Genomic DNA, 26,151 nt, shown 5'->3' on the forward strand with positions numbered 1-26,151 from the left:
TTCACCTATATCCAGACTGTAGACTCAAGCAATGATGGATCTGGATCAAACTTGGCAGAAATACTCAATATGCCCAAATGTGAACACTGGTAGAGTTTGGAGAAAATAGACCTTGCCATTTGGGAGTTGTAGTTGTTGGGATTTATAGTTCACCCACAATGAAATTGCATTCTGAACCTCTCAGATAGAATTGGACCAAACTTTCCACACAGAACCCCCATGACCAACAGATAATACTATGTTTTCTGATGGTCTTTGGTGACCCCTCTGGCACCCCCTTGCGACCCCCATAGGGGTCCCGACTCCCAGGTTGAGAAACACTGCTCTAGAACATGGCTATATAGCCCGAAAAAAACCTACAACATCCCAGCCTACTGGCTGCTAGGAATTGTGGGAGTTGAAGTCCAAAACACCAGGAGGGCTGAAGTTTGCCCAGACCTGCAAGAATCAAGGCAGTTTGCCCATGCGTGGTGTAGCAGATACATGTCAGATGGGGTTGTCTCCTAGGCAACACCAGAGGGCGCTTTTTCCCTCCACGGATTGGCTCTGGAGAAGCTGGTTCTCCTTCCCGGGGTTTCCTCCGTCTCAATTCACCGAAGGGAGAGCCAGCTGTTGCCGCTCTTCAGCCATGGCCAGGAGGGCAGGCCTCCGAGGCTCCGCCTGACTCGCCCCGAGGCTCAGAGGCTGACCAGCAAGGAAAGGCCGCCGTCGCGCTTGTGTTCCGGGTAAGAGCACGCCGCGCGCCACAAACCCGAAGCCTAAGGAGGCTCGCGCTCAGCTAGAGGCGCGTGCCCACCAGCCAGACTGACGCATGCGCAGTAAAGAGGAGGAAGAGGCCGGCGAGATGGCGCTGCCCTCGCGGGGACCGGAAGAACACCAGGCGACCGGAAGAACCCCACTTAAACTGGGTTGTTGTAGGTCTTTCGGGCTGATGTGGCCCAGTTCTAGAAGCATTCTCTCCTGACGTTTCGCCTGAGGGCCTCTGAGGATGTCTGCCATAGATATAGATATAATATTCATAATATTGGAATGCAATACAATATAATCCTACTACTACTAATAATATGATATTATAATTATATATTTTATATTACACTAGCTGTACCTGCCATGCGTTGCTGTGGCAAACCTTCCCTCCCTCTTTCTCTTTTTTCTTTCTCTCCTTCCTTCTCTTCCCTTCCCTGCCTCTTCTTTCCCTCCCTCTTTCTTTTCGTTCATTCTTTCTCTCCTTCCTTCCCTCTCTCCCCTTCCTTCCTCGCCTTTTCTTTCCCTCCCTCTTTCTCTTCTTTCTTTCTCTCCTCTTCCTTCCCAACCTTTTCTTTCCCTTCCTCTTTTTTCATTATTTCCTTCTCTTCCCTTCCTTCCCCACCCTCTTCTTTCTTTCTCCCCTCCCTCTTTCTTTCTTTCTCTCCTCTTCCTTCCCCACCCTTTCTTTCCCTTCCTCTTCTTTCATTATCTCCTTCCTTTCTTCCCTTCCTTCCCTCCCTCTTCTTTCCGTCCGTCCTTCCCTCTTTCTTTTCTTTCTTTCTTTTTCTTTCTCTCCTTCCTCCCTTCCCTTCCTTTCCCACCTTTTCTTTCCCTCCCTCCTCTTTCTCTTCTTTCTTTCTCTCCTTCTCTTCCTTCCCCACATTTTCTTTCCCTTCCTCTTGTTTCATTCTCCTTCCTTTTCTTCCTTTCCTTCCCTACCTCTTCTTTCCCTCCGTCTTTCTTTTCGTTCTTTCTTTCTTTCTCTCCTTCCTTCCCTCTCTCCCCTTCCTTCCCCACCTTTTCTTTCCCATGCTCTTTCTCTTCTTTCTTTCTCTCCTCTTCCTTCCCCACCTTTTCTTCCCCTTCCTCTTTTTTCATTATCTCCTTCCTTCCTTCTCTTCCCTTCCTTCCCCACCTTTTCTTTCCCTTCGTCTTCCTCTTCTTTCATTATCTCCTTCCTTCTCTTCCCTTCCTTCCTCATCTTTTCTTTCCCTTCCTCCCTCTTTCTCTTCTTTCTCTCCTTCTCTTCCTTCCCCACCTTTTCTTTCCCTTCCTCTTCTTTCATTCTCTCCTCCCTTCCTTCTCTTCCCTTCCTTCCCCACATTTTCTTTCCCCCCTCTTTCTCTTCTTTCTTTCTCTCCTCTTCCTTCCCCACCCTTTCTTTCTCTTCCTCTTCTTTCATTATCTCCTTCCTTCCCTTCCTTCCCTCCCTCCCTCTTTCTTTTCTTTCTTTCTTTTTCTTTCTCTCCTTCCTCCCTTCCCTTCCTTTCCCACCTTTTCTTTCCCTCCCTCCTCTTTCTCTTCTTTCTTTCTCTCCTTCTCTTCCTTCCCCACCTTTTCTTTCCCTTCCTCTTGTTTCATTATCTCCTTCCTTCTCTTCCCTTCCCTACCTCTTCTTTCCCTCCCTCTTTCTTTTCTTTTTCTCCTTCCTTCCTTCTCTTCCCTTCCTTTCCCACCTTTTCTTTCCCACCCTCTTTCTCTTCTTTCTTTCCTCTTCCTTCCCCACTTTTTTCTTTCCCTTCCTCTCCTTTCATTATCTCCTTCCTTCTTTTCCCTTCCTTCCCCACCTTTTCTTCCCCTCCCTCTTTTTCTTTTCTTCTTTCTTTCTCTCTCTCCTTCCTTCTCTTCCCTTCCTTTCCTACCTTTTCTTTCCCTCCCTCTTTTCTTCTTTCTTTCTCTCCTTCATTCCTTCTCTTGTTTTATATGTTTTTACAAGTGTTTTAATGTATTTTATAACTTAATTTAAAAGTCTATAATTGTACATATCCTATGGCTTCGTATGGTTGCCTATATGTCAGCTGCCTTGAGTCCCCGCCAGGGTAGAGAAAGGCAGGGTAGAAATGCCGTAAATAAATAAAATAAATATTACAGGGTGAAACTTTTTTTCAGGTAGCACCTGGAGCCCAGTTTTGAGAGCTTTTCAAGTTTGTATTTACACATTGACTAAAATATATATAGTCTGAGTGAATGTTATCTTCAAGGTCTAATACATTACATGCATACAGGTTTACATATTTGGGTGTGTATATTGTACTTTCTAAACAAAGTTTGCATTTTATGTATACAATCCTCACTGTTGCACTCTAGCCTTAAGACACCTTTTCACCCAGCACCACACCAGAGTCCAGTAGTACTAACTACAAAACTTTATTAAGAAAAACATGTACAAAACAAAAAAAAAGGCTTCCCCCCCAAAGTGCAGTAGAATAGGAAATACAATATAGCTTTTATTATATATATTATATAGTTTTTGTATAAAATAGGTACAAAAACTAGACATATACTGATAATCGGTATTTGCAAGGCTTGCTAAATGGGCTGCTTTTTCGTCTTATGATGTTCATCTGAAGCAATTTCTGCAGAGTGTACCGTAAACACCGCAGGATTTGTCAGCAGATTTGTGTAGGGGCCCTTCCAGACAGCCCGTATATCTCAGTATCTGATCCCAGGTTTTCTGTTTATCCCAGATTATCTGGCAGCGGAGACTGATATCCAGTTTAAAGCAGAAAACCTGGGATCAGATCCTGGGATATAGCAAAGATCCGCCTAGTCAAAGCCATGGTATTCCCTGTAGTAACCTATGGATGTGAGAGCTGGACCTTAGGGAAGGCTGAGCGAAGGAAGATAGATGCTTTTGAGCTGTGGTGTTGGAGGAAAGTTCTGAGAGTGCCTTGGACTGCGAGAAGATCCAACCAGTCCATTCTCCAGGAAATAAAGCCCGGCTGCTCACTGGAGGGAAGGATACTAGAGACAAAGTTGAAGTACTTTGGCCACATCATGAGGAGACAGCAAAGCCTAGAGAAGACAATGATGCTTGGGAAAGTGGAAGGCAAAAGGAAGAGGGGCCGACCAAGGGCAAGATGGATGGATGGCATCCTTGAAGTGACTGGACTGACCTTGAAGGAGCTGGGGGTGGTAACGGCCGACAGGGAGCTCTGGCGTGGGCTGGTCCATGAGGTCACGAAGAGTCGGAGATGACTGAATGAATGAACAACAACTGGAAGGGGGCTAGGTTGCATTTTACTGTTGCCAAATTTTAATGACCCCAGTATTAAGTGGATTCCCGTTTGTGGTTGGGACCCACAGTTTAAATAAGAAGCAATGCCCTAGATGGCTTTCAGAGATAAAATGTTTTCATCAGAAGCAGTACAGTTTAAAACAGGGGTCCACAAACGTTTTAAGCAGAGGGCCAGGTCACAGTCCCTCAAACTGTTGGCGGGCCAGATTATAATTCGAAAAAAATACGAATGAATTCCTATGCACAGTGCACATATCTTATTTATAGTGCAAAAACATTTAAAAACAGTACAATAATTAAAATTAAGAATAATTTTCACAAATATAAACTTATTTGTATTTCAATGGAAAGTGTGGGCCTGCTTTTGGCTGATGAGATAGGATTGTTGTTACTGTGTGCTTTCAAGTAGTTTCATACTTAGGTTGAACCTGAGCGAGGGCCGGGTAAATGACCTTGGAGGGCCGCTTCCGACCCCCGGGCCTTAGTTTGAGGACCCCTGGTTTAAAAGTTAGTGTCAGTATTCTGCAGTGTGTAGTCAGTCTGTATTGAGTCAGTGTTCAGTAGTGTATTAGACTGAAGAGAGTGTTAGTCTGTATGCAACAGAGAAGAGACTAAAACAATGTTTTAGAGAACTTACTGTTTAAACTCTCAACCAATAAGAAATGTACCTGTATGCTGAATACGTGAAGTTTGTAAATAAATCAACTATGTTACTTCTAACAGAGACTACTTATTTTGGCCTTTTGAGAGCATGATTTAAAAGCAATCTATTTTATGGGAGAGTAGATGTTTTTGGGGCAACTGAAATAACATTTCTGAAGATCTGCTATATATTTTGTGCATTGGCACATATTTGTTCCTAACAGTTCATAGAGATGACCAGGTATATCATTCTAACAACTGAGAAGCCTAAATTGCCTTGCATGAATACAGGTGGATATTTACCACTAAGGAGAAGATTCACTCAAGCGAGTATTTCACTCTTTTCAGGAAGATCATACAAAAGGTTTATGATTAGCCTTGCATGAATACTAGTGCAGTGGTTCTTAACCTGTGGGTCCCCAGATATTTTGGCCTACAACTCCCAGAAACCCCAGCCAGTTTACCAGCTGTTAGGATTTCTGGGAGTTGAAGGCCAAAACTTCTGGGACCCACAGGTTGAGAACCACTGTACTAGTGGATGTTTACTTCTAAGGAGAAGATTCCTCAAACGAGTATTTAACTCTTTTCAGGAAGATCATACTTTACAAAAGAGTTATGATTATTTCAAATAATGTAAATGCCAATTAATCTTCAAAAGGGACACATTTCCAAAAGGCTATGGAGATTTCTGGTTTTCCAAAAGGTTATGATCTCTAAAAAGTCATTCCTTTCCGAAAAGCTCTACAGTCTAGATCAGTGGTTCTCAACCTGTGAGTCCCCAGGTGTTTGACCCCCAACTCCCAGAAATCCCAGCCAGTTTACTAGCTGTTAGGATTTATGGGAGTTGAAGGCCAAAACATCTGGGGACCCACAGGTTGAGAACCACTGGTCTAGATGCATCTTTAGGCTGGAGTTACACTGATCCCAGGTTATCTGCTTTGAACTGGACTTAAAGAGAGTCTTTCCACACAGCCACATAACCCAGAGTATCAAGACAGAAAATCCCACAATATCTGTCGACACTACGATATATTCCAATTCAAAGCAGAAAATGTGGGATTTTATTCAGCTGTGTGGAAGGGGCTGAGTCACCACAGCCAGATAATCTGGGATAAGAACAGATCAGATCCTGGGATATAGAACTGTTCAGATCCAGCCTTAGAAGTATTAGTGGATCAGTGTAGTTGAAATGATGAGTTCTGCACTAGTTTTTTCTCTCTCTCTGCTTCTCCGTTTTGTGTGCTCCAACATACAACTATTCCTACAATGTATTGTCGAAGGGTTTCACGGGTGGAATCACTAGGTTCTTGTGGGGTTTTTTCGGGCTATATGGCCATGTTCTAGAGGCATTTTCTCCTGACGTTTCGCCTGCATTTATGGCAAGCATCCTCAGAGGTAGTGAGGTCTGTTGGAGTTAGGAAAATGGGTTTATATATCTGTGGAATGACTGGGGTGGGGCAAAGAGCTCTTCTCTGCTGGAGCTAGGTGTGAATGTTTCAACTGACCACTTTCATTAGCATTTGAAGGCCTGGCTGAGTCTGGGAGGAAACAACCAGGCACATCTTAACACCTCTCAAAAAAAGATTCCCGCAGACTCAGCCAGGCCTTCAAATGCTAATGAAGGTGGTCAGTTGAAACATTCACACCTAGCTCCAGCAGAGAAGAGCTCTTTGCCCCACCCCAGTCATTCCACAGATATATTTTGTTAACTCAAACAGACTTCACTACATCTGAGGATGCTTGCCATAGATGCAGGCGAAACGTCAGGAGAAAATGCCTCTAGAACATGGCCATATAGCCCGAAAAACCCCACAGAACCTATTCCTACAATCTTCAGAGAATTATAGAGTGTAATCCCAGAAAGGTGCATTTCCATGCAAGTAGAGAAATGTTTTAAGGAAGAACCTCTACAAAGCCACTGATGTCAGAACAAGAATGAAAGATAAGAAAAGCTTTATACTCAGTATGTTCAAAAGCGTCTAGTCCAGACCCAGTGTTTCAAGTACTAAGAGATATGTAACCTTGAGTGTGAAAAGGGCAAATGATAGGATATCTTTGTTGCTGTTTGAGATGGTTGATCATGAACTGCTTGGGAATTTTGCGTGTTCTCTGTCACTGAAGAATAATGAAACACAGAAAAATTTCGAGCTTTTTGGCTTGTGAAAATTGAAGTGTTACAATCCTAAATATGCACACTGAAAATTAAGTTTGATGAAATCATCAATATTGAACTTCTAAGTCATATTGATAAAACTTGGTTTGCGTACTGATAGAACAACAACTACAACAACAACAACAACAGAATGCAAAACATTTCCAGCCATATTGTGTTACAATGTTGAGCTAGTTATATATTTGTGACTGTAGTTCTTGGATATTTATCCGTATTTCAGAAAGCTTCAAAACAAAATTTAGACTGCTAAACCAGACTTGGCCATTCCTAAGTTTTTTGCAGGGAGGAAATAATTTCCACCTGTAACTTGTTTCTTTTCCCATTATTCTTTCATGCTTTTATATATATATATATGTACGTGTAATATCTTTTTCATTGGCAGTACTAGGAGCCACCAGCCTCAGAGGTTTAGTATTACTTATTTTTTGGCAGAGTCCCTCGGCTTGGCAGATTGGTTTTCTGTCAGCAGTTCAGCACTTCAACTTTGCCATTGCAACTAAAGATAGAACCTGAGCTGTGTTTGTGGTAAAAAACTGTAGCAACGATAATGTGATAACTGTGCATTAAAGTTAGTTGTTGCAGAAAGGATTGTAATGTGAAAACATACTATTTATTATTCAAAACTCTTGAAATCTTGTACCATGGTCTCAAATGTTTGGAAATGTTACCTTTTAAACTACAGTTTCCAGAAGACAGCACACTGAGGCCCCTTTTGCACAACCAAATACAGTCCAGAATATCTGCTTTGAACTGGATTATATGGCAGTGTAGACTCACATAATCCAATGTGGATTATCTGCCTTAATAACCTGTATTATATGGCAATGTAGAAGGGGTCTGAGTGGTCTATTTGTACCTCTGCAAAATTTATGATTTCCTTGGGTTGCTGTGAGTTTTCTTGGCTGTATGGCCATGTTCCAGAAGCATTCTCTCCTGACATTCTGAGGTCTGAGGTTGTGAGGTCTGAGGATGCCTGCCATAGATGTGGGTGAAACGTGAGGAGAAAATGCTTCTAGAACATTGCCACACAGTCTGGAAAACTCACAGCAACCCAGTGATTCCAGCCATGAAAGCCTTCGACAACACATATTGTTTCTTTGCTCCCAGGTTTTTTTTTAAAAATGTGATACTGAGGGTTTTTTTCTCCTCTTGATTTTGGTTCCAAAGTCTTTGATTCTGTAGTTATGTTTTTTTCACCATTATGATATAATTGCATTTTCCCATTCCTTTTCTGTGTCACCCAAAGCACTATAGTTGTAAGGTGACTGATGAAATGAATAGATAAAAACAACATTTAAAATAATGACTAGGTTTCCATATATTCTTTAAATTAAGTATACCATATCGGCAATGAAACGGAGGCCAGTGTGCCAAATTGGGGTTTCCAAAAAGATAAACGTCTCTAAACTCTATGGAAAAGGGTGTCCTTTCCAGTTGTTTCCATCCTTTTCTGACTTATGATCCATTTTTAGTCTTAGTAACATTGATCATTTAATGCAGTTTCAAACTGGTTTTGAAGAAAGTGATTTCACTGCAAATGATTATATAGGAAATCTTGATAATTTCTAGTTTGAGGCCTGAATAGTGATTACACAAACCACAAAGCATCAATGTTCTTTAAGGGATTTCTTTTGCATGCTTTTGTGGGAGTTTGTTGTTATTCCACCACAGCGTGAAGGTAGCTTTGAAGTGTATTAAATGGTCAATATAGATGGGGAATAAGATCCACCTCTAACTTATTTATTTATTTCGTATCAAAAGCATTGCATAAATTAGTATAAAAACTGATAAAAATAGAAGGTGTACAGGCAGCTAAATATCTTTTGACCAAAAACAAGCAACAGCAATAGTTAGCAATGGTCTTGATAAAGACCTTTGGTGTTCATCCATATGTGGAGGGGGAAAAAACACCTCCAATTTAAAATGTTTACAAGCAATGCGTTTGGATTTGGAAAGATTAGCCGTTTATGAGAAACGTTGCCCGGGGGACGCCCGAATGTATGAACTCAGTCTTCAAGGAGCCTCTTTCTGTGTCCTCCTCCTTTAACTTGTGTGTGTGTGTTTGTGTGTATGGTTTTCTTTCACCTTTTCTTCTTTCTTCAAAACCCCTAAGTAGTAGAAAAAAAGTAGTAATGGTAGTGGTGATTCTATTGGTACAACCCATTTAGGGTGCATCTACACTGTAGAATTAATTCAGTTTGACATCACTTTTATTGCCATAGTTCAATGCTACAGAATCATGCACATTGAAGTTTAGTATGGCCTTTAGCCTTCTCTGCCAAATAGTGCTGGTACCTCCTTAAACTACACCTCCCATGTTTCCATAGCACTGAGCCATGACAATTAAAGTGGTGTCAATCAGTATTAATTCTACAGTGTAGCTTCACCCCAAGATCAGGGAGAGGGTCATTAAATAGTGGATCACGAGTGATAATCCCCCAGATGAAGAGCAGATGAGATCCTTTTCTGCTGTTTGTTGCTAGTGCCGTGATGTCAAAATATCCCAGAAGCCAGGTGCATAATGTGACTGTTGAGATATGAAGCCTGTTGAATATGTCTTTAACTTATCAGTTGTATAATACTTTGTTTTGAAATGTTGGGTGTGTCTTTAATGTATCAGTTATATAATACTTTGTTTTGAAAATGTTTCAAAAGCAATCACTAGGAGGCGCTTCTTACTTTGTCTGAATCCACACTGCCCTTTATCCCAGGATCTGATCCCTGATGTATCTTCTTATCCCAGATTATCTGGCAGTGTAGACTCATATAATCCATCTCAAAGAAGATAATCTGGAATCCGATCCAGGGATAATGGGGAATGTAGATCCAGGCTTTTACTCACTGATGTCAATACAGTTACACACCCATCCCCCTCCAAACACTCCACCTGGTCACGCCCAGCACTTTTTAATTTTAATTGCTACTTTTGGCCCTGCCATTGATTTTAATTGCGTCATTGTGTGTTGTTAATGTTATTGCTTTGTTTTTTGAGTTATTTTGCTGTTGTTGTTATTGTTTTTACTATTGTATTTGGGCTCGGCCTCTTGTAAGTCTCACCGAGTCCTTTGGGAGATGATAACGGGGTACAAATAAAAGTTTATTATTATGTTATTATTATTATTACAGTTATGTTTCAAAATGAAATAAATGTATTGATTTCTATTTAGCCCCCTTTTACATATAAAATTTAGATTATCTGATTTGAACTAGATTATACGCTCATCTAATGCAGTACAAAACAGATAATGTGAGTTATCTGCTTTGATAATTTGGATTATATGGCAGTGTAGAATATTGCATCATTTCAGCTTTTAATTCTGTACATGTCTGCTTAGGGCAGTGTTTCTCAACCTGGGAGTTGGGACCCCTGGGGGGGTCATGAGGGGGTGTCAGGAGGGTCACCAAGACCATCAGAAAACACAGTTAGTCATGAGGGTGCTGTGTGGGAAGTTTGGCCCAATTCTATAATTGGTGGGGTTCAGAATGCACTTTGATTGTAGGTAAACTATAAATCCCAGCAACTACAACTCCCAGATGTCAAGGTCTATTTTCCCTAAACTCCATCAGTGTTACATTTGGGCATATTGAGTATTCGTGCCAAGTTTGGTCCAGATCCATCATTGTTTGAGTCCACAGTGCTCTCTGGATGTAGGTGAACTACAAAACTCAAGGTCAATGCCCACCAAACTCTTCCAGTATTTTCTTTTGGTCATGAGCGTTCTGTATGCCAAGTTTTGTTCAATCCATTGTTTGTAAAGTTCAGAATGTTCTTTGATTGTAGGTGAGCTGTAAATCCCAGCAACTATAACTCCCAAATGCCATGGTCTATTTCCCCCAAACTCCTTGTGTGTTTATATTTGGGCATATGGAATATTTGTACCAAGCTTGGACCAGATCCATCATTGTTTGAGTCCACAGTGCTCTCTGGATGTAGATGAATTATAACTCCAAAACTCAAGATCAATGCCTACTAAACTCTTCCAGTATTTTCTGTTGGTCATGGGAGTTTTGTGTGCCAAGTTTGGTTCAATTCCATTGTTGGTGGAGTTCAGAATGCTCTTTGATGGGAGGTTGACTATCAATCCCAGCAACTACAACTCCCAAATGACAAAATCAATCCCCCCCCCCCCCGCAACCCTACCAGTATTTAAATTTGGTCGTATTGGGTATTTGTTCCAAATTTGGTCCAGTGATTGAAAATACATCCTGCATACAGTATCAGATATTTACATTACGATTCATAACAGTAGCAAAATTACAGTTACAAAGTAGCAACGAAAATAATGTTATGGTTGGGGGTCACCACAATTTGAGGAATTGTATTAAGGGGTCGCGGCATTAGGAAGGTTGAGAACTATTGGCTTAGGGTGAGAAGGCCCCACTGAATGTTAAGGTTAGCAGGGGACAAGTGGAGATAAGACTTTATGGCATTGTGTTTGCACTGCTTGACGGCACCAGCTTTATTAATTGCCGGAGCAGATGTTTTCGTCTTGTGAACTTTTAAACTATAATCTCTGTTTCTGTCAGTATGTTTGACTTGTGTTGTTTTTATGGTTTTATTTTTTACGCCCTCTAACTTGAGTGGCAAATACTGATATGACTGGAGCCAAAACAGCTACAGAAAAAATAAATAGTATTAAAAAAATAAATAGTATTAAAAATAGTATTAAATAGTATTAAAAATACTAAAAAATATTAATACATAGTATTAAAAATAGTATTAAACTATTCTGCCCCTTCTGGGTTTCAAATGTTTTAATCTGTTTTAACCTGGAAGGGATAGCAGTTTCCTCGCTCACCCACTCCCAAGTTTAGGATATTGGTTGGTGAAAAACAGCAAACTTTGGACAATGTATAGTCTACAAATGGAATAAGGAAAATACCTTTGCATATATAATTCCCCGAACGTGTGCCCACATCAACTGGCCAAATTCTATATTTCAAGGTGTACCTGCTTCTAGAACTTGTTGCCTCTTCTCTGTGTAGATTTTGAGGAAGTAGTTTCTGTGAAGGATAAAGAAGCACCTCTCTCTTTATTAAAACCCTACTTAGCTTTTATTCTAGATTTGTGGCTCATATTGAATTTTAAGCATTTTTTTCCAAGTAAGTTTTTTCTCTGAAAAGCCATTTAGTAACCTTTTACAAAGTACTAGTGCAATGAATCTTTTTGTTTTGTTTTCATTTCTTCAACTGCAGCACATCCCTCAAATTATTCTCGTTGTCGGACATTTCTGTATGGAGAAAAAGATGGGAGAAGCTGTTGCAAGAGTAGCTCGGAAAGTGAATGAAACTGTTGAAAACAAAGCAGATTCTCTGGGTAAGTTAATCACTTTGCCTTTGCTCAAAACTGATGAAGCTTCACAATATTTAGTCAGAGAGCTGACCTGTCTTGCACAGTGCTGCCTGCTCTGAAACACTATTTTGGACTAGATCTCCAGCCTGCTTCATAACTTCATACTTTACTGTTTTGTGGGGTTCCTCAGGGTTCAATACTGTCTCCCATGTTGTTTAACATCTACATGAAGCCGCTGGGCGAGATCATCCGGAGTTTCAGAGTGCGATGTCATCTGTACGCGGATGATGTTCAACTCTGTCACTCCTTTCCACCTGCTACTAAGGAGGCTGTCGAGGTCCTGAACCGGTGCTTGGCCGCTGTGACGGTCTGGATGGGGGCGAACAAATTGAAATTGAATCCAGACAAGACAGAGGTACTCCTGGTTAGTCGCAAGGCCGAACAGGGTATAGGGTTACAGCCTGTGTTAGACGGGGTCGCACTCCCCCTGAAGACGCAGGTTCGCAGTTTGGGTGTGATCCTGGACTCATTGCTGAGCCTGGAACCCCAGGTTTCGGCGGTGACCAGGGGAGCATTCGCACAGTTAAAACTTGTGCGCCAACTGCGACCGTACCTTGGGAAGTCTGACTTAGCCACGGTAGTCCACGCTCTGGTTACATCCCGCCTTGACTACTGCAATGCTCTCTACGTGGGGTTGCCTTTGAAGACAGCCTGGAAGCTCCAATTAGTCCAACGGGCGGCAGCCATGATACTAACAGGAGCGGGGCGCAGGGAGCACACAACTCCTCTGCTGCACCAGCTCCACTGGCTGCCGATCTGCTACCGGGCTCAATTCAAAGTGCTGGCGTTGGCCTTTAAAGCCCTAAACGGTTCTGGCCCAACTTATCTATCCGAATGTATCTCAGCCTATCAGCCCACCAGGACCCTAAGATCTTCTGGGGAGACCCTGCTCTCTATCCCGCCGGCTTCACAAGTGCGGCTGGCTGGAACGAGAGACGGCCTTTTCTGTGGTGGCCCCTCGGCTTTGGAACACCCTCCCTATAGAGGTACGATCAGCCTCCACGCTGATGGTGTTTCGGAAGAGATTGAAGACATGGATGTTTAAACAAGCATTCGGTTAATCCGTTGCAACGAATTTTGATGACTAAAGGACTGGTAATCATGGACGACGAATTTTGGATTGTGATTTTAGTTACGAGATGCATGGGATTATTATTGGTGGCCCAATAATTTGTATTGTATATGTGTTTTATGTTTTAAATTGAATACTGTTTTTTAATTGTTGTAAACCGCAATGAGTCGCCGACTTAGGCTGAGATATTAGCGGTATACAAGCGTATAAAATAAATAAATAAATAAATAAATAAATGTCCCAAGGATTAAATCTGTCTCCTTCTTAGCCAGCGAGCTAATTGCATTGGTCTTTTCCTTCCAATAAGCAAGGTTGTGAACAATCACATAATCAATCCTGGCCGCATGGCTGCTATATTCATGCACTGGAATTATGTGGCATATCAACTTGACTAGTATGGTATAATGGTTTGAGTGTTGTACTACAACTTTGCCAGCGTTAGCATGAGTAGTCCGCAGAATGACTCTAGCCCTTGTAACTCTTAAGTGTGATAAAAATAACTCATTCAGAAAACATGAGTCTTTTCGCTTTAAGTAGAAATAAAATGTTCTATTCACCATATACAAAACAAGACAGAAGAATTGTTCTCACCAAAATATAACAAAAACAATGTCTTCGGTGAGTCCTCTTCAATCAACGGCGATATGCAGCCTTGTAACAGAATAATATACAGTCTCTAACTTAGTAGAGTGACCTTGTCTTGCTGTAAACAAACTTTATCTTCAGGACGCTTGCAGAACTGCTCCTGGCACCAAACAAAGGCTTTTCAGCTCAAAATGAGCCCTCAAGCAAAGCTTAGAATGCAATGCTCAAAAATTTACAAACACACTGTGGCTTACTATATACAGGAGAAAAATCATACACTCAATTAACCCGTGACAGCTGCAACAGAAAAAGCCCTGATCCTTTCTAGAACTTAGAAAAAGTACATTGCAAACCTCTAGTACAATAGTTCTCTACCTTTCTAACATCGAACATTATTTTCTCTTGGATCGTTGTACAAATTTGGATTTTGGCTCATGCTGTAAATTTGATAAATCAAGTTGCGTCTTGGTTGGACTTGTTAAATTATGTTACCAAATAGAAAGACTGATTGAAGACAAACACTAAAAAAAACCCAGATTTTATTATTATTCTAATGTCACATCCAAAGAACTGTGTAAGTGTATTATCAGGGACAGGAATTGGCGCATGAAGTGTGTAAGTGCATAGGTTCAGCAGTGCCCCAGAATCAGATATTCCCAGATGGTTCAAAACGCAATTGAAGTGATCTGTGTACTCTTGTGGTTTGTGATTTTTATTCACTCTCACTAGAGATCCAGTAGGTGGAGTAGTTTCACTATTAACTAAGAAAGAAATCTCAATCCACAGTTTTAATTTTTGAGCTCTGGAGACAGCAACAAAAATAAGAAAATGAAATATCTATAGTTTGGATTGCAAGCGCATTTGTGTCACTTTTACTTGGGTGTTTTCCAGTGGGGGGTATTTACTAGGCCTGTCGGTTTCGTTTCGTTAATTCGTTAATTCGTATTAAAATCGTTATTTTTTGCATATCCGAAGCGATATCAAAACATATTTTTAAACCCGGAAGGGTTTAAAAATATTGAAGCAGCAGCCCCATGTATTTTACGAGCTGAAGCTCCGCTCGTTAATTGCATGGAGGCTGCTGCTGAGCGCGCCATCCGGCTCTGGCTCCTCCTCTTCCTCCGGAGCCCATTGGATGGCGCGCGCGCGCTCACAAGCGGCCTCCGCGCGCCATCCGGCTCTGGCTCCTGCGCCCCCCTCCTCCTCCTCCTCCTCCTCCTCTTCCTCCCAGCTGGGAGGAAGAGGAGGAGGAGGAGGAGGAGGGGGGGGCGCCGGAGCCCATTGGATGGCGCGCGCGCGCTCACAAGCGGCCTCCGCGCGCCATCCGGCTCTGGCTCCTGCGCCCCCCTCCTCCTCCTCCTCCTCCTCCTCTTCCTCCCAGCTGGGAGGAAGAGGAGGAGGAGGAGGAGGAGGAGGGGGGCGCCGGAGCCCATTGGATGGCGCGCGCGGGCTCACAAGCAGCCTCCGCGCGCCATCCGGCTTTGGCTCCTGCGCCCCCCTCCTCCTCCTCCTCCTCCTCCTCTTCCTCCCAGCTGGGAGGAAGAGGAGGAGGAGGAGGAGGAGGAGGGGGGCGCCGGAGCCCATTGGATGGCGCGCGCGGGCTCACAAGCGGCCTCCGCGCGCCATCCGGCTTTGGCTCCTGCGCCCCCCTCCTCCTCCTCCTCCTCCTCCTCTTCCTCCCAGCTGGGAGGAAGAGGAGGAGGAGGAGGAGGAGGAGGGGGGCGCCGGAGCCCATTGGATGGCGCGCGCGGGCTCACAAGCGGCCTCCGCGCGCCATCCGGCTTTGGCTCCTGCGCCCCCCTCCTCCTCCTCCTCCTCCTCCTCTTCCTCCCAGCTGGGAGGAAGAGGAGGAGGAGGAGGAGGAGGAGGGGGGCGCCGGAGCCCATTGGATGGCGCGCGCGGGCTCACAAGCGGCCTCCGCGCGCCATCCGGCTTTGGCTCCTGCGCCCCCCTCCTCCTCCTCCTCCTCCTCCTCTTCCTCCCAGCTGGGAGGAAGAGGAGGAGGAGGAGGAGGAGGAGGGGGGCGCCGGAGCCCATTGGATGGCGCGCGCGGGCTCACAAGCGGCCTCCGCGCGCCATCCGGCTTTGGCTCCTGCGCCCCCCTCCTCCTCCTCCTCCTCCTCCTCTTCCTCCCAGCTGGGAGGAAGAGGAGGAGGAGGAGGAGGAGGAGGGGGGCGCCGGAGCCCATTGGATGGCGCGCGCGGGCTCACAAGCGGCCTCCGCGCGCCATCCGGCTTGTGTGACTTTTCAGGGCTGTATGACCATGTTCCAGAAGCATTCTCTCCTGACATTTTGCCCACATCTATGGCAGGCATCCTCAGAGGTCTGTTGGAAACTAGGCAAATGGTGAGTTATATATCATCTAATATTATCTATGGAATGTCCAGGGTGGGAGAAAGCCATTCAATGCTAATCAAGGTGACCATTACTGCAACATTCACACTTAGCCTGTTTGATCAAGAAAAATTTTTTTTCAAAAATGTTTTGTAAATAATAACGAAAATTCGTAAATAACAAAACATTTTTTTTGAAAGTTTTGTAAATATTTTTAATATCGAAACAAAAAAACACCCCAATTAAGAATCGAATTTAGAAACAAATTTTTTCTTGATCAAACAGGCCTAGTATTTACTAGGTCATTGAAAGACTAGCACAACTTTGGTTTACCTTAACAAGGATCGTATTGTCGAAGGCTTTCATGGCCGGAATCACTAGGTTGTTGTGTGTTTTCCGGGCTGTATGGCCATGTTCCAGAAGCATTCTCTCCTGATGTTTCTTCCTCACAACCTCTGAGGAAGCCTGCCATAGATGCAGGCAAACGTCGGGAGATAATGCTTCTGGAACATGGCCATACAGTCCGGAAAACGCACAACAACGTTTAACAAGGATTGTCATATGAAGATTGAGATGAATAATGTATGAAATATTTTTAAAAGATAGTATAGGGATTTTTGGCATTGTGGAGAAGAAAATAATGAAGAATCCATCCCCAGAATGTTGAGATTAAATATTTGTTTGTTTTTATAGTTTTTTATTTATTATAATTATTACTTGTTTCAAGATTGAAAAGCCTCCCATGCATTGATTTCCAAAAATGGAAAATCAGGGAGAAATAATCAACAGAGAATTAAAATAATTCAAACTGTATTTAAAACCGATGTAGCTACTATGACTAGCAACACATTGATAACTTCTTGAATTATATTAAAATGTTTAGGGCTGCTATGTACTTCTTTGGGCTCACATTTCAGAAATGTGTTAATTCCCTATAGTGTTGGGAATCAGCCTGTGTTTGTGTTTCAGGATCTGATGTGGGAAATGATGAGGGAAATGATGTTGCCGAGGCTGAGGTACAAGATGGAGATGGTTTGGTCAATGATTTTCATACAGACAATGACAGAGAGGCCCCAGTGCAAAGGGCATTTTCTCATGAGAATATCCCTGGGCCTAGCAGTGATAATTCCCTCCCTCTTTCTGTGAACTCTCAAGATTTGGGTTTGGAAAACAATCTGACACCTGGGAATTTTAATGAGCAGCTAGAGCAGCCAGATAAGGAGCTGATGAATAGGCGGCTGGATATTAGCCAGGATTGGCAACAATCTCAGTATTTACGTTGCTTTGAAAGGCTGCGTCTGATAAAGGGAAAATGTGGAAGGAAATGAAACCAATTTCTGAGTTTTGGGATATAAAGTTTGCTTCAAGGGGAAACCTGTCAGATCAGGCATCGTTTGGAAATCAAGTTCCTGTGCCATGGAAGTCTTGTTCATGGGTCTTGTTTCTGTGGAGTTTTTTTAGCCTTTTGGATTGTTTTTGCATTCTGCTTGATTCCTGTCTGGATTAATGCTGCCTTGGATTGCCTGTATTTCTTGTGTGGATATTGCCTTGGATTACTACTGTTTATGGATTAATACTTTTTGAAACCTTCTGATTTTCTTACAAGCATTTATTTCTTCTGGCTATTTGCTAAGCTTCAATAAAAGAAGATTTGTTTCTACACTCTTCATGTGGTCTGTTTTAAGTCAGAGGGCTTCTTCTAGTCCTGGAGTGCAATATATAGTGACATTGAAAGTTACAATTTTAATACTTTGTCTGAATGTTTAAATTTTGTTTATGTCTTGTGTTTGATGGTTTTAATGATTTTAAGAAAGTTATATGTTCTAAACTCCAGGAGTGAGAAAGGCAGTATATAACTACAATAAAATAAATAAAAATAACATAAGTAACAATTTTCTTTAAATGTAGGAAAATATTTGTTGTTGAACTTAAGATGGGCTAAAAACATTAACATTTCTTTAGACACTTTGTAACAGTTTTATGTGTTGAAACACAAAATATAGATACTATATATCGTATTTGTGGGGAGGAGGTCCTTAAATGCCACCAAATCAGAGTAACTCCCTCCACTTTGAACTTAGAATAGCCCCTTCCTTCCCCCCTTTAAAAAACAATTAAAAACCTATTTATGCTCCATAGCCTATGGAGAGATTGATGAATGAGAAGTGTCCTTGTTAAGGATATGCAAATCCTGAGAGCCTCTTTTATACTTATATCTTATATTTTTACTCATATCTCATATTTAAACATTATTTACTAGGCTTGTTTGATTAAAAAAAAGGTTCAAAACTCGTTTCGGATGTAGGGGGCGCTGGTGGTTCGATTTTGAAGTCAATTCCAATTTTCACAGAAAAAAAAGTTCAAAACTTAAAAAAAACTTCCGAGACTTCCGAATCCTTCCTTAATTGTTTGAGAGTGTTGTTTCCTGTTTCATTGGGTGGTCTTTACTTTGCAAGTAGTTGTTTTACTCCAGAAAGGTTGGGGGGGGGGGAGTAAATGGAGGAAAGTCACCCACTGGGTTTTAAAACACTATGCAGGCTTGAACCAAGGACAGGGAAATGCTGAATAATTTTCCGACTCATTACAGAAATGGTGGAAAAAGCTTCGGAAGGGCAAAGGGACTTCCGGTTTCCTTAAAAAGTTCAAAATCGCTTCAAAAAAAGCAAATCTTATCGAATTTATTCCGAATTACGAAGTTTACGACTGAACCTAACCATGTCTAGTATTTACTGCTCATGCACTTTATGAGGCCTGATCACCTATCTTTCTTATGGGGGTCTATTTTTAATCAATGTTTTAATCTATTACAAAGCAGCCCCTGCTGACTGAAAGGTTGGCAGTTCAAATCAGTGGAGTGAGGTGAGCTTTTGTCTGTCAGCTCCAGCTTCTCATGCAGGGTCATGAGACAAGCCTCCCAGACGATGGTAAAACATCCAGGTGTTCCCTTGGCAACATCCTTGCAGACGGCCAATACTCTCACACCAGAAGGGACTTGCAGTTTCTCAAGTTGCTCCTGACATGGAAAAAAATATTACTCAGTTATTTTTAGAGTGTTGTGTTTATATGACTGTATGTGGAATTGAATGCTTCCTTTTGCTTTGGAAGCTGTCCTGAATTTCTTCGGGGAGAGAGGGTAGGTTGGAAATAAAGTTGTTGTTGTTGTGATTGTTATCATCATCACCATCATAATCATCATCACGACCACCATCATCATCATCTGAATCACCCAAATTGAAGACAGAGGAATTTGAATGTCCTGCTTTAAGTTAGATGTACAGTTGGAAATAACCACTAAAATTTATGCAGAAGACAGGAAGAAAGGAGAACCATGGTAATTCCTAGTTTTCTTGAAGATTTAATAATATTTTTAAAAGCCAGTGAGGGAATAAAGTGTATATTTGTGTAATTAATTAATTTAAAAGAAAGGCATACCAGAAAAGACCAAAATACTATGGTTCTGTTGGAATAGGTATGCCACATGTAGTGATATGAGAAGGTGGTGGCAATCTGAGGACAAGGAAGAAAGCATCAGGAAGAAAGGACAGACAGCTCAGAGCTGTCTCTTCTGCAAATGACAAGCTTCAAGACAAAGAAGCGGTTGTCATTGAAATCAAGACCCTATGAAAGAGATACTTGGAAAATCACCTGTGCCACAGAATTTGTCACTTTTAATTGCTGCTCTTCTTCTGTCGTGAATGAATAGACAGCTCACAGGATGGAGTATTCTGTGAGTATTTGACGCAATAAGGAGCTGGCAATAGAAACCAGAAATATCTCATCCACCCATTTTGTACGTCATTTCAGCTCTATTGTGAAATGTGTACTTTGCTCCAGATCATTAAAGAAAATCTATTGCTATCAAATATTTCACAAAGGAACTCCCCCAAGCGATTAAAATGTTAATTACTACAAGCACTGATGCATGGAAGCCTGAAAATATATAGGCCAAAGTATTAGCTTAATACAGGCAGCAGATAGCTGGTGAAGTGAATGAACGGTCATTTGGTAAGCTTGAATGTTTTGTATTTCTCTTGTGATTGATTTAGATTCATTATTCAGATGTGTTGGTTGAGTCAGAGATCTTGTACCCATCCTTGCTAGAGAAGTTCAGAATTGTAATGTACAAAAGTAATTTTTCCAAGCCTTGCTTCTAATTTTATGTCTTTCCAAGTCTTTGTGGATGATCTGCATATTAACAGTAATAGGGGAAAGGTTGCCCTGTTGATGCTTCTAGGTCTCTCAGTGGATTTTGATACAACCAACCATGTTATCCTTCTGGAAAACTTAGAGGGATTGTGAATCAAAGGTACTGTGTGTTGCACTCCAGACCAGGAGGAGCCCTATGACTTTATACACCACACAGTTGAGTAGAAATGCAATCCGTTTATTGAAGATAATTAAAAAGCAGTAAAAGTAAAAAGCACTTTAAAGGTATAGGTAAATCCAATTAGGTAGGAAGATAAGCTGGAACAAAATAGCCCAAGAAATTAGTCCATCAAAAACAAAGGCAGAAACTTCTATAGTAAAATCCAAAACACTGGAAACATGAATCCAAAGCACTTAAGCACATAATCATAAAATCCAAGAATCAAAAACATGGATCAAAGGCACTTAGAACATGAATCTTTCCAAAGCAAGGCTTCCAAAGAACAGGGACGAGATCTTGACTTGATTCCAAACAATTTATTTATTTATTTATTTATTTATTTATTTATTTATTTAAAACATTTATATTTCTTTCTTCTCACACCGAAGGGGACTCAGGGCAGAGCACAGCATGTTTCTTTGTCAGTATTGATGTGGAGATTGTCTGGTTTGCCTACTCTGGAACAAACAACATATCATTGTCCTTCTTTAGGGGCCCCCTTCAAATCTATGATACTATATCTGTGTGTGTGTGAATCATATCTATCTATCTATATCTATGGCTGGATGGCTCTTTGTCAGGAGGGCTTTGATTACGCTTTCTTGCCCTGGTGAAGGGAGTAGCACTGGATGGCCTTAAGTATTTTCTGTTGGTCATGGGGGTTCTGTGTGGGAAGTTTGCCCCAATTCTGTCATTGGTGGGGTTCAGAATGCTCTTTGATTGCAGGTGAACTATAAATCCCAGTAAGTACAAATCCCAAATGTCAAGGTCTATTTCCCCCAAACTCCATTTGTGTTCATATTTGGGCGTATGGAATATTTGTGCCAAGTTTGGTCCAGATCCATCATTATTTGAGTCCACAGCGCTGTCTGGATGTAGGTGAACTACAACTCCAAAACTCAAGGTCAATGCCCACCAAACCCTTCTAGTGTTTTCTGATGGTCATGGGAGTCCTATGTGTCACGTTTGGTTCAATTCCATAATTGGTGGCGTTCATAATGCTCTTTGATTGTAGGTGAACTATAAATCCCAGCAACTACAACTCCCAAATGACAAAATCAATTTTTGAGTGATGTCCACTCCTTGGGTTAGTGGGTGTCTTGAGGCCAAATTTGTCGGCCAATTGTCCAGTGGTTTTTGAGTTATGTCAATCCTACAAGCGAACATTAAATTTTTACTTATATAGAGTCCCTTTGACTTGTCATATCCATTCCGCTTTGAATGTATGCTTGCATTTCCGTATACCTACTTTTGTTGCTTTATAATGACCTAATGAATAATTGTTGTTCTAATTGCTAATGGGCTATGTTTACATTTATCTGGACAAGGGGGCCACAGTGACACAACAGGTTAAACCTCTTAGCTGCTGAAAGTGCTGACCAGAAGGTTGGTGGTTTGAATCTATGGGATGGGGTGAGCTCCTGTTGTTAGCCCCAGCTTCTGCCAACCTAGCAGTTAAAAAACATGTAAATGTGAGTAGATCAATAGGTACCGCCTTGGCAGGAAGATAAATGGCGCTCCATTCAGTCATTCCTGCCACATAACCTAGGGGTTTCTACTGATAACACAGGCTCTTTGGCTTACAAATGGATATGAGCGCTACCCCTCAGAGCCGGAAAGGGAAGCCTTTACTTTTATCCGTGTTTTGTTGTCTCTAGGCATTGAATGTTTGCCTTTGTGTTTATATATGCTGGAATCTGCCCTAAGTTCCCTTGGGGAGATAGGGCATAATACAAATAAAGTATTATTATTATTATTATTATTATTATTATTATTTTACTGACACAAAAACACAGTATGTCACAGCAAATGAGATCTATATGCTGGATTTTGTATCACAAAATCACAAGTCGAAAACTTCCTAAGCATCTAGGACTGTGTGATGTATTTTTGAATGATGAATGCAGATCCAAGTAAGGTGGTCTTTTGCAGTTGACAGATTGTGATTTTGTCAATGTTTATTGTTTCCAAATGCCAGCTGAGATCTTTTGGCACTGCAGTGTGCCAATGACCACTGGGACCAGCTGTACTGGTTTATGCCAGAGCCTTTGCACTTCGATTTTGAGGTCCTGATAACAGCTGAGTTTTTCCTGTTGTTTTTCTTCAATTCAACTGTCACCTGGTATGGCGACATCAATAATCTAGACTTTTTTCTTTTCCAATCGTGATGTCTGGTTTATTGTGTTCTACTGTCAGTCTGGATTCGAAAGTCCCACAGTATTTATTATTGTTGTTATTAAGGGTGAATCACAGCAAATAACTGACATTGATGCCTCAATTCCTTGAAGGCTCTGCCAGCTACACACTAAAGTCAGATATAAGTAAGAACCAAGGCTAGTACTGCTTAGGCTTCTGGCAGAAAATAGCGAAAGTGGTTAGTATGATAGAGCAAGTGGCACACATCAACCTTTTCATTTTTGTACAAAGCCTTCTGGTGTATTTTCCCTTACATCATGTTATCAGAAGGTCAGCAGGAGCATTTGACTTCCAGGAGGGAAAACTTGTTTTGTTGTTGCTGTTGCTGTATGTCTTCAAGTTCCGACTTAAGTCAACCCTAGGGTGAACTTGTCATGGGTTTTCTTGGCAAGATTGGTTCAAAGGGTCTTGCCATTGCTGTCCTCCCTCAATTAGAAAGCTGGGTAGAAATCCAAGAACTGCTCTTTCATGAAAGGTCTGCAAGCTTTCTTCTAGCAGTAAAATCAAATTACTGTGTGCTCACGTATTAAGTAGTTCTAAATGTGTGCTCATGGCACACTACATATTGGGCATCAGGATTTTAATAATTCTATTCTGATATTACTATGTCTTTGCAGCTCTTATCATCATGTCTAGTGTGATGAATTCCCTATCTGTTAGGCTAGGAAAAGCTCAGAAAAGTTGGGCCAGGAAGTTCAGCAGCCATTTTAGAAGGGCACCTGGGGGCATCCATCTTAGAATCTCATTTCCTGGAGGGGGCGTGATTAGGAGCAGCTTGGAGGGAAATGAGGGGAGTCTGTGATTGGCTGGGAGAGAGTGAGTGGAGCTTAACTTGAGAAAAGAAAAAAATGACTTTAAGGGGCCATTTTAAATCCTGACAGCTCAGTTTGGGTCTGTGTGTCAAAGAAGAAGGAGTTAGGGTTTGGTGTGAAGAAGAGAAGAGTTAGTGAAGCCAGAGGTTGGTCAGTTAGTCAGCAGATTTAGTTAGTGAGAAGATTTTTATAGCTATTGGGAAGGATAGCTGGTGGATTGGAAGGACAGATCCCAAAGGAAAGGACTGTCTGTGTGGAGTTTAGGATTATTAGGCAGAGAGGAATCCTGTCAGTAGTTTCTGGAGGGAGAGAGGAGTGTTATCTGCAACTAAGTGCTGAACTGTTTAAAGAAACCATACTCTTTTATTTCAATATTTGCAACCACTAAGCTTTAAGCCTGTATCGTTCAAATTCTCTCAAATAAACATCATTGTTATCGGTTCACAACATCTGTCTCGCGTGTGCCTCTGTGTGAGGAGTTCCAAAGCAAATTATTACAGAAATCAAAGTTAAATGGTGGCACCATGTATTTTAAAAGGAATCTCTTAAGTGTTACCTCAGAGTATAAAGCCTGAGTGCGAATCCAGCACATTCTAGCCTAAAGATACCTCAAGGCGAGCCAAGGGCTTAACATTTCTTTTAAGAGTGATGGTAACCAGTGTTCTTTTAAAAGGTTTTTTGGCCAGAAGAGTGTTTCAGCTTATCCAGTTTTTGATTTTTAATTAAATAGGCCACATTCCATTATAAGTGGTGGTACAGCTGGTGGGATTTTGGTTTTTTGGGGTTTTTTTTGTTGTGTCAGGAGTGACTCCTGGTGTGAGAGAATTGGCCGTCTGCAAGGACGTTGCCCAAGGGACGCCTGGATGATTTGATGTTTTTATCATCCTTGTGGGAGGCTTCTCTCATGTTCTCGCATGAGGAGCTGAAGCTGATAGAGGGAGCTCATCCACCTCTCCCCGGATTCGAACCTGCGCCCTGTAGGTCTTCGGTCCTGCCGGCACAGGGGTTTAACCCACTGCGCCACCGGGGGATTTTGTTAATAATCCATTACAAGTGGTGACACAGCGATGGGATTTGTTCACAAATAAGTCCCTAACCGTTATATCTAGCATCCTCAAATATCTAGTATTTGTCATGGAGTGTTAGCAGTCAAATTTGCACTTGGAGACACCATTTCTATCTGATGTAATGATTAGGATAATTTTGAAACAACATTTTAATGCCAAAGTAGTCCTTTTAAAGTGAGGAAAAGAGACAATCATGTACAATGTAACAATCAGCACACTTTTGATAATGTAGTCTCGACATAAGGAACACATTTAGGCACAATAAAACTTAAAATTATGATTGCAAGCACTACTTGCAACTCTGTATGGCTCATGCAAATTACCCTTTAAGTGTTGGATAAAAGGCCCATTGAGATGAATCAAGCTCTTTGATGCAAAATGATGGTTTTTGTTTTTTTTGTATTTTGGGAGGAGATATTGAAACTATCCTAAGGCTATAATAGAAAAAGTCTTCTTAGCCCTTGCCATAATCATTAGACTAATAAGCATGTGCAACAGTTGAGATCTCAATATATATTAAGGTATCTTGAGTGTGCACCTTTTCCCCTAAGTATCCTGAATGAAATTGTAATGTAGGATTCATCCTGTTGCACGTAGCGGGTTTCAGTCAGGTCTAATGCAGGAGACACAATAACATTTCACAGAGGCAAGAGGAAAAATGAACAGAATATCTTTACTCTTATCAGCAGAGTTAAAACATAAACTTGCAGTGTTGCAAACAAAAAAAACCCCAGTGCAACAAACTTACACAGTCCTTGTAAGCAATACAGAATAAGGCTTCTTCAAACAAATGAGAGCAATACAAAAAGGTGGAGCAAAATGCCTGAGCAAAAGCTCCTCAGAGCAAAAGCCGAACTGTATTCTAAAACCCATACAGTTATACTTCACCGGGTGTGGTCCACTCTTACTAGTTGACCTACATTAGCAGCTGCACATAATAATCAACAGTATAAGGTTTTCTTTAACACACACATATACTTGATCCTGTTATGACTTACTGTAACAAATCCCCCCCCGGGTTGTATACTCAGTTCACCTTTACACATCTCTTTTAGAATTAGTTTTGAGGTTATCCACATTGGAAAGAAAAACTGATGGGGTCCAGCATCTCCTTCCAACCAGTGGAAGAACTGGGCCCCTAAGAAACTGATTTTATCCAGCCAATTCATGTCTGGTAATCCTGTTTCATGGTTTGTTTTGGGCATCCCCTGGGCTTGGGTACTAGGCTTGGACCCAAATCAGTTTGACTAAAAAGTGATTTGTAATATTTGGTGTTCTCTTTTGTGCAATCCCCTGAAAACAGAACGGGGAGGAGGGAACCAAAAAGCTCTGTGTTTCACTCTATTTATTTATTTATTTCGAGTACTTCTACCCCACCCTTCTCAACCCCCTAAGGGGGACTCAGGCCGGCTTACAACCGGCACAATTCGATGCCAACAATTCAACAAATAAAATACATAGCAACAGTAATCACAAATAGTAAAAAACAATCAATTATTACAATAACAACTAAACGTTCACCAAGTTGTAAAAATCCATAAGTCCATTCAGCATTATCATAGTCCT

At 41.6% G+C, this 26,151-nt stretch overlaps 1 protein-coding gene across 2 annotated transcripts in view; it reads left to right on the forward strand.

The window, feature by feature from the left end:
* Nucleotides 1-529: 529 nt before the first annotated feature.
* The window catches only part of LRRC20 (leucine rich repeat containing 20), a 174,897-nt gene continuing 149,275 nt past the window's right edge, over nucleotides 530-26,151 (forward strand). Inside the window, exons 1-2 of one of the 2 annotated variants that reach the window (XM_060768837.2) lie at nucleotides 530-725; nucleotides 11,997-12,117. In XM_060768837.2, coding sequence (XP_060624820.2) covers nucleotides 12,036-12,117 — 82 coding nt within the window. In that variant the 5' untranslated portion in view covers nucleotides 530-725; nucleotides 11,997-12,035. Of the gene's footprint in view, nucleotides 726-818; nucleotides 915-11,996; nucleotides 12,118-26,151 lie in introns of those variants that run through there. The other variant, XM_060768836.2, reaches the window with a different exon arrangement.

This window comes from Anolis sagrei, chromosome 3 (assembly GCF_037176765.1).
Source record: "Anolis sagrei isolate rAnoSag1 chromosome 3, rAnoSag1.mat, whole genome shotgun sequence".
Classification (NCBI taxonomy): domain Eukaryota; kingdom Metazoa; phylum Chordata; class Lepidosauria; order Squamata; family Dactyloidae; genus Anolis; species Anolis sagrei.